The sequence below is a fragment of the Ascaphus truei genome, chromosome 3 (assembly GCF_040206685.1).
Source record: "Ascaphus truei isolate aAscTru1 chromosome 3, aAscTru1.hap1, whole genome shotgun sequence".
Taxonomy (NCBI): Eukaryota; Metazoa; Chordata; class Amphibia; order Anura; family Ascaphidae; genus Ascaphus; species Ascaphus truei.
The window spans coordinates 414,715,489-414,729,373 of record NC_134485.1 but is presented as its reverse complement, the minus strand read 5'-3'; the positions used below and the strand labels follow the sequence as shown (position 1 = coordinate 414,729,373).

At 42.8% G+C, this 13,885-nt stretch overlaps 1 protein-coding gene across 1 annotated transcript in view; it reads right to left on the bottom strand.

Moving 5' to 3' along the window:
• The window catches only part of WNT11 (Wnt family member 11), a 95,547-nt gene that overhangs the window by 14,851 nt on the left and 66,811 nt on the right, over positions 1-13,885 (bottom strand). The window contains exon 5 of the mRNA XM_075592686.1: positions 11,585-11,877. Coding sequence (XP_075448801.1) covers positions 11,585-11,877 — 293 coding nt within the window. The remainder of the gene's footprint in view (positions 1-11,584; positions 11,878-13,885) is intronic.

Genomic DNA, 13,885 nt, shown 5'->3' with positions numbered 1-13,885 from the left:
TGCATATTCAGATATTGATGCAGCTCGCATTGCTATGGTGCATAGCGAGAAATTAGGGCTGAGATGTAAGGAGGGGCAGAAGAGTGTATAGCTTTAAAAGTGAGGAGAAGAATTAAGTATGTGATCCGGGAAACGACCCTGTATGAGTAAAGATTGGCGATTCCGCCATGAACCTCCCATTTAATTTGCAAGCGCGAATATATTCGTGGACCCATCTGAGACCGGACACATCCGTTTCTTTCATTTTGTTTGCACAAAGTATTTGCATGAACCGAACTTGGACACATTTGCCCAGCTCTACTTATGAGTCCATTGATGTTGAAACTAAGTGTCATTGCCTAATCAATTCAAACGTATAGTGCCATATGGGACCCAATTGAACAAATACCAGGGAATGGGGTACAAGAACCCCTGCGATGCTACCCAAGATAATGTCCATATAGATGAAAGTCCAATGTGTAGCACATAAATCTTATTGTCCTTCTAATTAGACAGCTTGATAAGCCCATAGAAATCCACGGGGTGTTTAATGGGTTAAGTCTTGGTGATTAATGTTTTTTTTCTTTTTTTATTATTATTATTTTTTAACAAATCAGTCATGTATGAGGGTATGTAAATAATTAGTTAACGTTGTTTTGGAAACGCATGTAAACAATGTAAATTGAGACTTTGGAGTTCTTTAGTTCCCTTATCTTCTGCCCTACGCATAAGCAACAACTGCCCTTGCCCCTAATTCAAATGGCCTAACTATAGGAAGCCAAAAAATTATCAGGGTATTCCTGATCCCTATTGGATGATCACGGCAGCCATTTACCAGCACATTAAAAAGGTAAGTTTCTGAGGAATCGGAGGTAGTCTTTGTAGGGTTGCCAGGTGGCTTCTCCAAAAATACTGGACACAATGATGAAAGGAGCCACGCGCTCAAGACACGCAAACACGCACACACACACGCTTTCACTCCATGCTGTTTCCTCATCTCCTTGGCCCAACCCCCAGGCTCCTGACACCACCTCCTGATTGACAATAGGTGCATGTCCAGAGAGGTAATACTGGACACATACATGTCCAGTATTACCGCTCATTTTTTAATGAACAGAGTGTCCAAATACTGTACAGGACAGTCCGGTTCAATACTGGACACCTGGCAACCCATGTCTTTATAGTTGGGAATCATGGCTCCATCCCACCACCCCCTGCATCTGATTAGGAGTAAATACAACTTAACAAGTGAGAAAGCGGAGGGGGCTGTTTTCAGCACTCTTCCATGCACTTTGGGGATAATTCAATGAAGATAATGGGGGTTATTCAATTTGCCCCTTAATAGGTCTTAAAAAGGAAAGGAGATGTAAATCAATTTTATTACATGTTTCCAACCCTACTTCAATTCTACTGTAAATGAAAATGTTAACTTTTACAAATGAAAAGACATGGAAATACTTACAAGTATATGATTTTTAAGACTGCCAAATTTTTAACCCATGGAATGCATCACTGTAATTAATTTACTCCTAAGTGGGACTTCATCAGACCTATCACCATTTGCTTCTACCATGTTTCTCCATGTAAATCTGCCTTGTAATGATTGATTCAGTCTCCTTTCTAATAATTTGCATGATTTCTGATCCTACACTACTTCCAGCAAACGTCCTACATATTTTATACAGACTCTACTGCTGTTCATCACGTGCATTAATGAAAGCATGATTCATAAAATTCCACGAACCCATTACTTTTACAAGCCGATGAAAACTTTCATCAGCGCAACGTGTAGACATAAATCACTTTATTAGACCGTGTTTACAAGTTTCAGATAGGAATTCATATCTGTCTTTTTGTCATCAGAAGTCTTACATCCTCTACTATATTACATTACAGAACCATAATCTTTTCTTCAATCTGTCAAATACATCTGCATTAAAGTGAGGTAAGAGATGTTTTTCATATCATTTACCTCTACATAAAAGTACTTTTAGATATCGTAGCTTGTTAAACCAGTAACATACATAGCTCCCATTGTTATTTTATCCTCTGTCTGGTAACAGAATACAGTACAGATTTGCTGGCTAAATTCACTAAAGATTAATAAAATGAAAAAAAAAAGGGTTGAATCAGTGTTTAGCACCAATTTTATTTATCAACATATTTACTAAAGTCGTCGCCAAAGGCAAAAAATGTGATAAGGGGATTTGTGTATTAAATATGGATGTAGTTCTAAAAAAATGTTGGGTTGTGGTTAGCCAAAACTCCATATTTTTTTCAAAATGTAAACTTTTGTGTGTACGTGTTACCCCTGACGAAGTCTAAATGACGAAACGCGTAGGGAGTGTTTTTGGAGACTAAGTGCAAGTATAGCTTGTTTTTAACATTGTATGCACGACCGTACAGTCAGGAACATATAGCCCCTTCTTTGTGAGGACAGCTAAAGCAGGGATTCCTCGGTGGGAATTGCTACAGCCAATCCGGAGAGCCCTGTGACATCCCTAACAACTAGAGGCTTTGGTAACCAGAGAGAATCATCTGTGGGCGGAGGGTTTGAGTTGGTGAAGCGCACAGCGCGCACGCCCTGCATCAGGACACAAGTGAGATACCAGAACGACATCAGAAGATTTGCTGGGAGCTTGCTGTCATATTGGCGATTGAGAATTGATCTCATACATGCTCATGATCCTGATTTGTTTGTGAGTGCGCATTTTTTATTTTATCCAGTTCCATATGAATTTGTAACTTTACTACACTATGAGTGTGCCTGTTTTCTGTTTGTTTTTTTATATATATATATATATATATATATATATATACACACACACTCTGTGTGTGTGTGTGTATGTATATATATATATATATACTGTGTGTGCTTGTGTCTGTGTGTATATATATATATATATATTACATATATATGTTTTTATATATATATATATATATATATATATATATATACAGTGTTCGACAATCCTATACATTTACTCGCCCGGGGCGGGTGGATTTAACCCCCAGGCGAGTAAACATTGGCCCAAGCCGGCGAGGGGAGCAGGGTAGTAGCGGCCACTGCGGGGCTGACTGTCCCCTGGGGGATACCTCGCCACGTGCCTCCCACCCACCCTGCCTCCCCAAAGCTTCCAATATGCCCGCGTGAGGTATGGGGGGGGGGGGGGGTGTCGGCCTGCCCCCCCCCCACGAGCGGGGGGTGGGTGGGGGAGGAGCGTGGTGGTGGTGCTGGTCGTGGCCTTTCCTTCCCCCCCCCCCCCGTGTGTGTGTATGGGAGCAAGTGTATGGGAGCAAGTGTATGGGAGCAAGTGTATGGGAGCAAGTGTATGGGAGCATGTGTATGGGAGCATGTGTATGGGAGCATGTGTATGTGTGTATGTGTATGGGAGCAAGTGTATGTGTGTATGTGATGCGAGCAAGTGTATGTGTGTATGTGTATGCGAGCAAGTGTATGTGTATGGGAGCAAGTGTATGTGTATGGGAGCATGTGTATGGGAGCAAGTGTATGTGTGCATGGGAGCATGTGTATGGTGTGACACCAGAGGTACCCCCCCAATCAGTAACCACCCCCCCAATCAGTCACCACCCCCCCAATCAGTCACCACCCCCCCAGTCAGTCACCCCCCCCCAGTCAGTCACCACCCCCCCAGTCAGTCACCACCCCCCCAGTCAGTCACCACCCCCCCAGTCAGTCACCACCCCCCCAGTCAGTCACCCCCCCCAGTCAGTCACCCCCCCCCCAGTCAGTCACCCCCCCCCCCAGTCAGTCACCCCCCCCCCAGTCAGTCACCCCCCCCCCAGTCAGTCACCCCCCCCAGTCAGTCACCCCCCCCAGTCAGTCACCTCCCCCCAGTCAGTCACCCCCCCCCAGTCAGTCAGTCACCCTCTCTGTGTATCACCCACCCTCTGTGTGTCACCCACCGTTTCTCCCCTCTGTCTCTCCCCCCACACTCTCTTTTTCCCCCACACCCTCTCTCTCCCCCGCACCCTCTCTCTCCCCCGCACCCTCTCTCTCCCCCACACCCTCTCTCTCCCCCACACCCTCTCTCTCCCCCCCACACCCTCTCTCTCTCCCCCCCACACCCTCTCTCTCTCCCCCACACCCTCTCTCTCTCCCCCACACCCTCTCTCTCTCCCCCACACCCTCTCTCTCCCCCCACACCCTCTCTCTCCCCCCACTCTCTCTCTCTCTCCCCACTCTCTCTCTCTCCCCCCCACTCTCTCTCTCTCCCCCCACTCTCTCTCTCTCCCCCCCACTCTCTCTCTCTCTCCCCACTCTCTCTCTCTCTCTCCCCCCACTCTCTCTCTCTCTCCCCCCACTCTCTCTCTCCCCCCCACTCTCTCTCTCTCCCCCCCCACTCTCTCTCTCTCTCTGCCACCACTCTCTCTCTCTCTCTCTGCCCCCCACTCTCTCTCTCTCTCTGCTCCCACTCTCTCTCTCTTCTCTCTCCCCCCACTCTCTCTTTCTCCCCCCCACTCTCTCTCTCCCCCCACACTCTCTCTCTCCTCCCCCCACACTCTCTCTCTCCCCCCCCCCCACACTCTCTCTCTCTCCCCCCCCACACACTCTCTCTCTCTCTCTCTCTCTCCCCCCACTCTCTCTCTCCTCCCCCCACTCTCTCTCTCTCTCCCCCCACTCTCTCTCTCTCTCCCCCCACTCTCTCTCTCTCTCCCCCCACTCTCTCTCTCTCTCCCCACTCTCTCTCTCCTCTCCCCCCACTCTCTCTCTCTCTGCCACCACTCTCTCTCTCTCTCTCTGCCACCACTCTCTCTCTCTCTCTCTCTGCCCCCACTCTCTCTCTCTCTCTCTCTCTCTTCTCTCTCCCCCCACTCTCTCTTTCTCCCCCCCACTCTCTCTCTCTCCCCCCCACACTCTCTCTCTCCCCCCCCACACTCTCTCTCCCCCCCCACACTCTCTCTCTCTCCCCCCACACTCTCTCTCTCTCCCCCCCACACACTCTCTCTCTCTCTCCCCCCCCACACACTCTCTCTCTCTCCCCCCCACTCTCTCTCTCCCTCTGTTCTTTAACCCCCCCACACTCTGGATCGCTTATTTACCCTAAATATCTTACTTGCCCTATACTACACCGAAATAACCTATATTGCTGTCTTCCAGTTCTGACTCAAGCTTCACACGGAAGATATCGGAATCCCCCCTAACCCAGAAGACAGGTAGGGAACACATCCCCTCCAATGTGTAACATTGCGGGAATGAGGTACCTGGACATTGAGGGACTGCGGATCAGGTAAGATCCCAGGCGGGATTACTGCTTTAGATATTGTGAAGCGGGGGCGTCCAGACACTGGTTAAGAGGTTCAGGAAACTAGTCATTCACATCTGGCTTTTATTTCTAGATCTGAAATTTACTCACACACACACGTAACAAGGCCTAATTGTAGTATAATGTAATGTAGTAATGGGGAATGAGGGGGGAAGGGATAGAGAGCTCTAGCTACTGTCTGTGGTTAGGTGCCAGGGGTGAGAGGATCATTAAGCATACAGAGACACTTGCCTAGACAAGTGAAAGTACCCCTTTGGAACAAGCACTCATGATATAGTTGATACAAGTAATTAAAAAAGTAACCTTTATTAGTGTCTGTGGGTAAAATAAGTGAAATACATAAACACTCAACACAATTAAAACACGTATTAAACTTAATGTCTCTGAGTATGAATCATAGACTGATGAAGATAGTGTTTGAAGGGATATAGTGTGACTGGCACCATGTGCAATCAAATCAAAACAAAAGAAAGAATTTTAATTATTGCAATGTAGAATGAATAGGGTGCCTCAGTGTGGTGTGTATATTGTAGATGAAAGGGTCTGGTGTGTGTCACGTCAATAAAGAGTCAATCACACCACTTTCAAACCACATCTGATTAATATGTGGTTCTCTGACAGTATGCAGGTTGTAGTATATTAAGTACTTTTCTTGCTAGACCAACATGATCAATGTTGAGTGTGGCCTGGTTGGAATCAATTGTCAGAGAAACCACCAAGAGGTTAATAAATATCCTTCAATACAACGCTGGATAAAGTAAAGTATCAAAAAAGGGAAGGCTACTACGTAGCTAGGGGTGGTGAGGCTAGATTGTGGAGACTATTGGTATATGGTAATACTTATATTGTTTCCCCCTAATCAGTAATTATTCCAATATTATTATAGCCTCAAATGAGCTCAACAAAATTTACTTAATAAATAAATAAATAGTGAGATAAATAACTGCTCATGTCCCCTGTGAAGGTAGCAAGTGTGTTCATAGAGAGGCTAGCTGATATCCCTAAAATAATGAAGCCAATTATAAGGGGTTAACTTCAGCTGCCTATAAAATAAAGTTCACTCTATATCTGCAGACCTCTATATATGGTATAGGTAGGTGATTGATTTATATGATAGCCGCCCTGTTGGGTCAGTCCATGTGAATGTTGTATCTGGGCTGGCTATATTAACCTAGACAAATATATCTCAGTAATTGCTTATCATCTAGGGCGAATACGTCCTGTCTGCTGGTTATAGGTGACTGAATGTAGTATAGGTGGTGCCCTGCAGCCGCTCAATGGCGTACCCTCTACAATTCAAGGGGGCTGTGTGGGGGCTGCTGTCTCGGAGCATTTAGTTCCTGCTCGCGAGTGGCGGCATCTGTTGAGTCTCCGCCCGGCATGGTGTATTCATGAACACCGCTATGTAATGAACTGCCGGGTGGAGCTCGAAGTGAAGCAGCGGCTATTACTCCGCGCTCTGAGAACAGATGTCGCCTCACCAATGCGCGTGCTGACGTCACAAAGGACCGCCTGACTAGGAATTTATTAAATGTATTTTATTTATATATTTTATTTTAAAGCGGGGTTGGGGGCGGGACTAGGGGCGGGGTTGGGGGCGGGACTAGGTGGCGAGTAGATTTTTTGGTTGGGCGAGTAGATTTTTGGGTGATTTGTCGAACACTGTATATATATATATATATATATATATATATATATATACACACACACACACATACACAGAGTACAGCATTTGGCGCGGAAACAGGACAGGGTTCAAAAAGTGGTATGAACCTTATGGACTGAGGACTTTTAAATAGTAGATCAAATAGTACTTGAACCAATAGAATATGCACTAGAAAGTCTCAATATTACTGGAACTTGAAACAATGTCAAATATAGATTGTTAAATAAAACCTCAAATGTGGCAAATAGTAAAATGGTGTCGAGTTGTGAAGAGAAGTATCTTGTGTCTTCTGGGTGTCTCTGTGAAAGAGCCCAACAATCAAATTCCTTTTTGCTTAATATCCCAAAATCAAAGCATAAAGCAGATATCTGTAGCTTTCACTTGGAGAGAGAAGCTGCCACCCCTGTTAAGTATTACTCCTGACTCTCGGTAGTACAGGAACCTTCATGCTGATAGGACTGTGTGATATGTTCAATTTTCCAAACAATTTCGGTGTTTCAGCACCTCGGTTCTGTCGCCAAGTCGTCCCCTCTCTTACCAGCGTCTTGTAGATCAGACGTCTCTCCTGTACATCAGCCGGCGGGTGCACTAGTTTAGCTCCGGTGCTACGTCGGGTACCGATCTCAGCCACAGCAGCGACCACCGGTCGTCCACGTCGGCATACCACCTCCAAGCCAGGAAATGGACATAGCAGACCAACTCCGATCCGGGGACTTGTAGATCAGGCATCTCTCCCGTACATCAGGTGGCTGGTGCACTGGCATAGCTCCGACGCTCCCTGGTACCGTTCTCAGTCACAGCGGCGACCATCGTTCATCTATGTTGGCATACCACCTCCATGCCAGGCGACAGATACAGCAGCCCAGCTGCGATCCTAACTCAGGGGCCAATCTCCACTGTAGCAAAGATCTCCTACTATTTGTTTAAGTTGGTACACCACCTGTGCATCAGGCGGCAAGTGCACCTGTTCAGCTCCAATATTCCACCAACATATCTCCTCCCTGCTGGAAATCACCTCTCAATACTAGGGCGGCGTCTAAGTCACTGAATGCAGGGAGTTTGTGATAGGAAATGGGCAGAAAATGACCCCAGACACTTCAGATTCCTTCAAACTTGTATTGTAAAGTTTGAACATACAGCAAAACATAGACAATGTACAAAAGGGTATACTCAAAGCACCCTACGAGTTTCATCTTTATCAGACTTCATCAGGGGTATACTGAGATAATAAAAATACCATATTTATACCTGTGTCAATATTTCAATTGGTTAATAGGAAGATTGTTAGACCAAATCATTAATCTACTTTATGTTGCAACCAATCACAACAATATTGAGTATATACTACACATGAAGAGATATCTTCCTGTGTAGTATATTCTAAATATTGTCGTGATTAGTTCCAACATAGATATACACCTACCCACACCATTGAAATACACTCCCACACACCTATTGTAAAGTGCTGTATACACTGTGGGCACTTTATAAATTTATATTTACACACATACACACACACTCACACACCACTAACATTCAGAGACCATTTAATACCTAACATTCAGGGACCATTTAACACCTTAAGTCATAAATCGCATACTGCACAAGGGGGAGGGATAGGCTTCAGTCCGATACATTCCAAGAGACACTGTTTTTAAGTAAAACCCTTTTTTGCTTTATCCATTGTAACACCACCGGAAGAAGAGATCCATGTATCTCGAAAGCTCGCACAAATAAAAGGATTTCGTCAGCCACAGAACAGTTTCGTCTATTTGTTTTTGATTATTAAGCTCGGCTAACACGGTACAGATACCTCTACATATATACAGTACATACATACATATTGTATTTATTTATTATTTTTTTTCCCAGTAGTTTCCAACACTCTTTAACAGCGAGTCTGAGGTCAGATGCATTGTAAATTCTTCTGTATTTGGTACAATTTTAAAATGACCTAAAAATTACATGGAATGCTTTAGGGATGCCCGGGGGAATACAAGGCTTCCTAGAAACCCTGGTTGAAAAACACTGATTGATATATAAATATACAGCTAAACCCTGTTATAACGCGGTCCTTGGGGTCCACAACCCCAAGACCGCGTTACAACCGGGGTCGCGTTAAAATTTCACCTGCATCAGCTCTTGAGCCTCCTCGTTACAGATTTCATTCTCCTCCATTTTGCTGCCTTACCAGTGCTCTCCTCTTCCTGCTGTCCACGTGCTCATATCTCTCTGCTCATCGCATGCCATGGTTTTTTTTTTCAAACATTCAATTCAATGCTTTATTGACTATAGACACACAATTAAACATTAATACATTTTGTACAAAACACATGCAGGGATTGAACTCGGGACCTTCTGACACCAATGCCTTGCCTCTTACCTCTACACCAAAGGCTTGGTGTAAAAAGCCATAACCTATAAATATATTTACCCTCTATAACACAGTGCCACAGGGTACATGTCAATGTTACAGTAAATCTTAAGTCTACTTCTAGATGTCTATGACATCACACAGCTTCTGTGGTGTAGAGGTAGAACTCCTAACCAACATATGAAGAGGTCCTGGGTTCAATTCCTGTGTGATATAGTATATTATAATTATTATTTTAATTATATTGTATAATTTATAAATAATATATAATTATTATTATTTATTATTCTTTATTAAGTAATAATTATGTATTAATAATTATGTATTAATAATTATGTATTAAGTACTAATAAAAATTCTATATTAGTAATTATTTATTAATAATTATGTATTAATAATTATGTATTAATAATAATTCTATATTAATAAGTATTAATTAATAATACTATTATTATTAATTATATTATGATTAATAAGTATGATTATTAATTATCATTACCAATTAATAATTTTTACTAATTAATAAGTAAAGAATTATTAATAATGAATTAGTAATAAAGAATTATTAATAAAGAATTATTATTAATACATCATTATTAATTAATAAATAATTATTACTTAATAAAGAATAATAAATAGTTATATATTAATAAATTATACAATATAATTAAAATAATAATTATAATATACTATATCACACAGGAATTTAACCCAGGACCCCTTCATATGTTGGTTAGGAGTTCTACCTCTACACAACAGAAGCTGTGTGATGTCATAGACATCTAGAAGTAGACTTAAGATTGAACATAGACACGTACCCTGTGGCAATGTGTTGTAGAGGATAAATATATTTATAGGTTATGTCTTGTCACACCAAGCCTATGGTGTAGAGGTAAGAGGCAAGGCATTGGTATCAGATGTGTTTTGTACAAAATGTATTGTGTGTCTATAGTCAATAAAGCATTGAATTGAATGTTTGGAAAAAAAAACCCATTGCACGCGACGGGCAGGGAAATGAGCAGAGCAGAGAGATATGAGCACATGGACAGCAGGAAGAGGAGAGCACTGGTAAGGCAGCAAAATGGAGGAGAATGAAATCTGTAATGAGGAGGCTCGAGCTGATGCCGGTGAAATTTTAACGCGAGATGAGCACGTGGACAGCAGGAAGAGGAGAGAGATGAGCACGTGGACAGGACAGCTGGAAGAGGAGAGTGTAAGGCGGCAAAATTGAGGATTTGAGTTGCAGGTAAGGCGGCAAACTGGAGGCTTTCAATTCGGGAGCCATGCTCAGACCGCGTTATAAGCAAATTCGCGTTGTAGTGGATCGCGCTATAACGGGGTTGAGCTGTATATATATATATATATTTTTTTTTAATCACAATAAAAACACAATATGAGAGGACGGGCTGGGAGATGTAACATTGAGGGAGAGAGTGACTTGCGGGGGTGGGGAGGAAAGAGTGGCTTGGGGGGAGGGGAAGCAACACAGGGAGAGATTGTGACATGGGAGGGAGTGGGTGACATAAGGGGGAGTTAATCTACCTTCTACAGTGCAGCTGTAGGTTCTTTAGGGTTTAACTGCAGATCAGAGCCGGCTCCCTGTTTCTTGCTGGCCCACCTCCTCTGATAATTGGATCTCTGCTGTCACAGGAAGCAAGACCAGTAGGAGACAGAGGGAGCCCATGAGTTGCAGTTAACCATTTGACTGCCATAGACCTTACAACTGCATGGAGGAGATGGAGACCTGTGAAGGGGGGGATGAGAGAGAGGTTCCCTCTTCCTCTGTCCTGACTACCAACCTTAAATCTAACATTGTACATATATATTAATATATAAACCGCTTATGAGACCCAGTGGGTAGCTTGTCATCAACTAGCAGATCATGTGGGCTTCTAAAGCCTTAAAACCAGAAAGTCCCTCCAAAATTACTGCTTTTTTTTTTAACCAAACCTAAAAAAACAAATGGCCTCTGAATCACCCATAATCACAATCTCATCTCCCAATGATGTTGCAACGTTCTTCTGACTCTCGAGGCGAGCCTGACTTCACAGTCATTTTTGTGTCCACCAGGCAAGTATCCTTGCCCAGCGCCAGTATCTCTGGAACTGGTGGTTTAATGGAGGTCTTCTGCCATAATGTCATAACACTGTGACCAATATGGCATAGACTACATGTGTATGTTTAATTCAGCATCAATGCCTTTAAAGATATTAGGGAGTTTTTTTTGTTACTTCTTAATTTCTATAGAAATGTAAGCAGATATGCCAGGTCTCTTACCTATCTTGTGTTCCATGTGATCCCATCTTCTCATTCTTTAAGCAATAGTCCGGCGAGCTCTGAAGGTACACAAGTTCAGTTTCTTGAACTGGCCGTATGTCAATGTCCTTTGGCACCAGTTGCTTGCGTGTACCCATGGGCCGATGAACTACCTTTGTCGCTGACAGATACTTGGTTTTGAGGTCAAGAGCAATATCTCTGAGTTCCTGCAGACCTCTCCAGCACGTCTTAATTGAACAGGATCCTGAAACTCCATGACACTTACATTTCATCTCAAGGGAGGCTTTCAAAACCTAAATAAAACAGGTGTTGAAGTGTTATAAAAGATACACGTTTTTGTGAAGACAGAAAAAAAAAAGGCTTTCGTAATAAAGAACAAAAGTAAGGTTTAAGTGATACATTTAATGGCTAACTGATGTTTTAAAAGAATGCATGCTTTCTAGGACCACTCCAGTCTCCTCTTCGGGCATTTTACAATAGAAGCTGATACAGTGAGATATATTTTTTATAGAGCACAATAAATAAACTGAAAATACATGTGTAACCCCGTGTCATGTGAATGGTCAGTGTTACACAGTAATGGGAGAAGTAAAAAAAAAGTTTTATGAAGTAACCCCAACATAATCACAGATTTTTTTTCCCCCATAATTGAAACCATTTGAAGACCAACAGATGGTGGGCTAGAGATAGATGATACCCTAACCCAGGGTCAGCCCTGCTTCCGCATAGGTGACTGAATCAGTGGCTCAGTGTGCTGTGTGCTCAGGCACTCTGCTGAAGCAGAGATATCCTTAAACCCGGACCCGTTGGTCGCTCTTGATGACTGGAGTTGGCTAGCCTTGAACTAACCAGTTATGGGGGGGAGCAACGCATTGGGCAATCTGCTGCTGGTCCCTTTACTGCACCAAGGGTTAAAGACGCAATTCATCCTTTCTTGTACGGTTGCTTAACTCTCTGTGCTATTCTCAATTACTGTAATACCCAGTCCCGAAAAACAGGAATGGATTAAAATGGCAATGACTTGTCATAACAAGTGCCAAGCTAGAAGCAGGTTACCAAAACTGCTTAGTGGTCTGATTCGTTAAATACCAATATTGTCAATGTAAAAAAATCGTCCGATAAAGCATGCCGTTTTATGCAATGGAAATCTGGTGTTTTCACTACATTCATTAAATATGATCTTGGTTGGACATCTGAGTTGCATGCACTTTTCACTCAATTTGCTGCAAAACCACCAGAAAGTGACTGTCAAAAGACAACTGAGAGTAGGAAATATGCAAATACTTCATTTGAATACATTTACATATTTTGTATTTGCATATTTCCCATATTCACCCGGAAAAGCCAAAATGGAATTTAATTTAAAAAAAGGTAATTTTGGCCCGGTTTGGACATGCAACAAGGGCCCAATGAATAGGGTGACATGCAAATAGGCCCCTATGTATGAAGGAAAACTAATGTGATTAAGGGCAAAAGAAAATGACTAAATGTATCAAAGTAACAAATGCTACTGCATTCATTTGGATGGGTCCTTTGAAACACCTGTTGTAGCTTTTTTGTGTGCTCCAGAATTGAACCAGTTTTTGCTTAACACTGTACAACTTAATCTTTCATTAATTAAAAAAATAAAATTTTAATGGGATGCTTGGGAAACTATGGTGCGCCATGATATGAACTTCGCTTTAAATCATTTTCGAGGGGATTCCTTTTAGAAGTTGTCATTCACCAATAAAAGTATGATTTCTACTTAAACAGTTAAGTTAATGACAATGAAAATAAGACAGACTGCATTGTCTACAGTAGGGGATGGTCAACTCCAGTCCTCAAGGGCCACCAACAGGCCAGGTATTTTGGGATACCCCTAAATCAGTTGAGCCACCGGTTGGCAGTTAAAACCTGACCTGTTGGTGGCCCCTGGGGACTGGAGTTGGCCACTCCTGGCCTACAGCTTCACCCTGCTAAAACTCCAACCTTCCATCTAATTCTATAACACTATTCTCCACCGGCCCCTACTCAATTTGTAGGAAGCGGTCATTTTCTCAGCAAAGGGTCTGAAAGCTTTCCTGAGCAGGAGAAGACTGCAGCACAGCATATTAAGTAAGGGGGTTGGACTTGCTGTGTTTAGCTGAACCTAAATTCACAAAAGGTGAAAATTGATAACTACTGTACTCATATCATTTGCAACAAGCAATTGTACAGAATAAATGGCTTCCTATTGAGAGGATGGGAATCCCTTTTATTTATAACCAATAATTACATCACACCTTTCTTATTTAACAGCATGTAATCTGTATGCAGCAC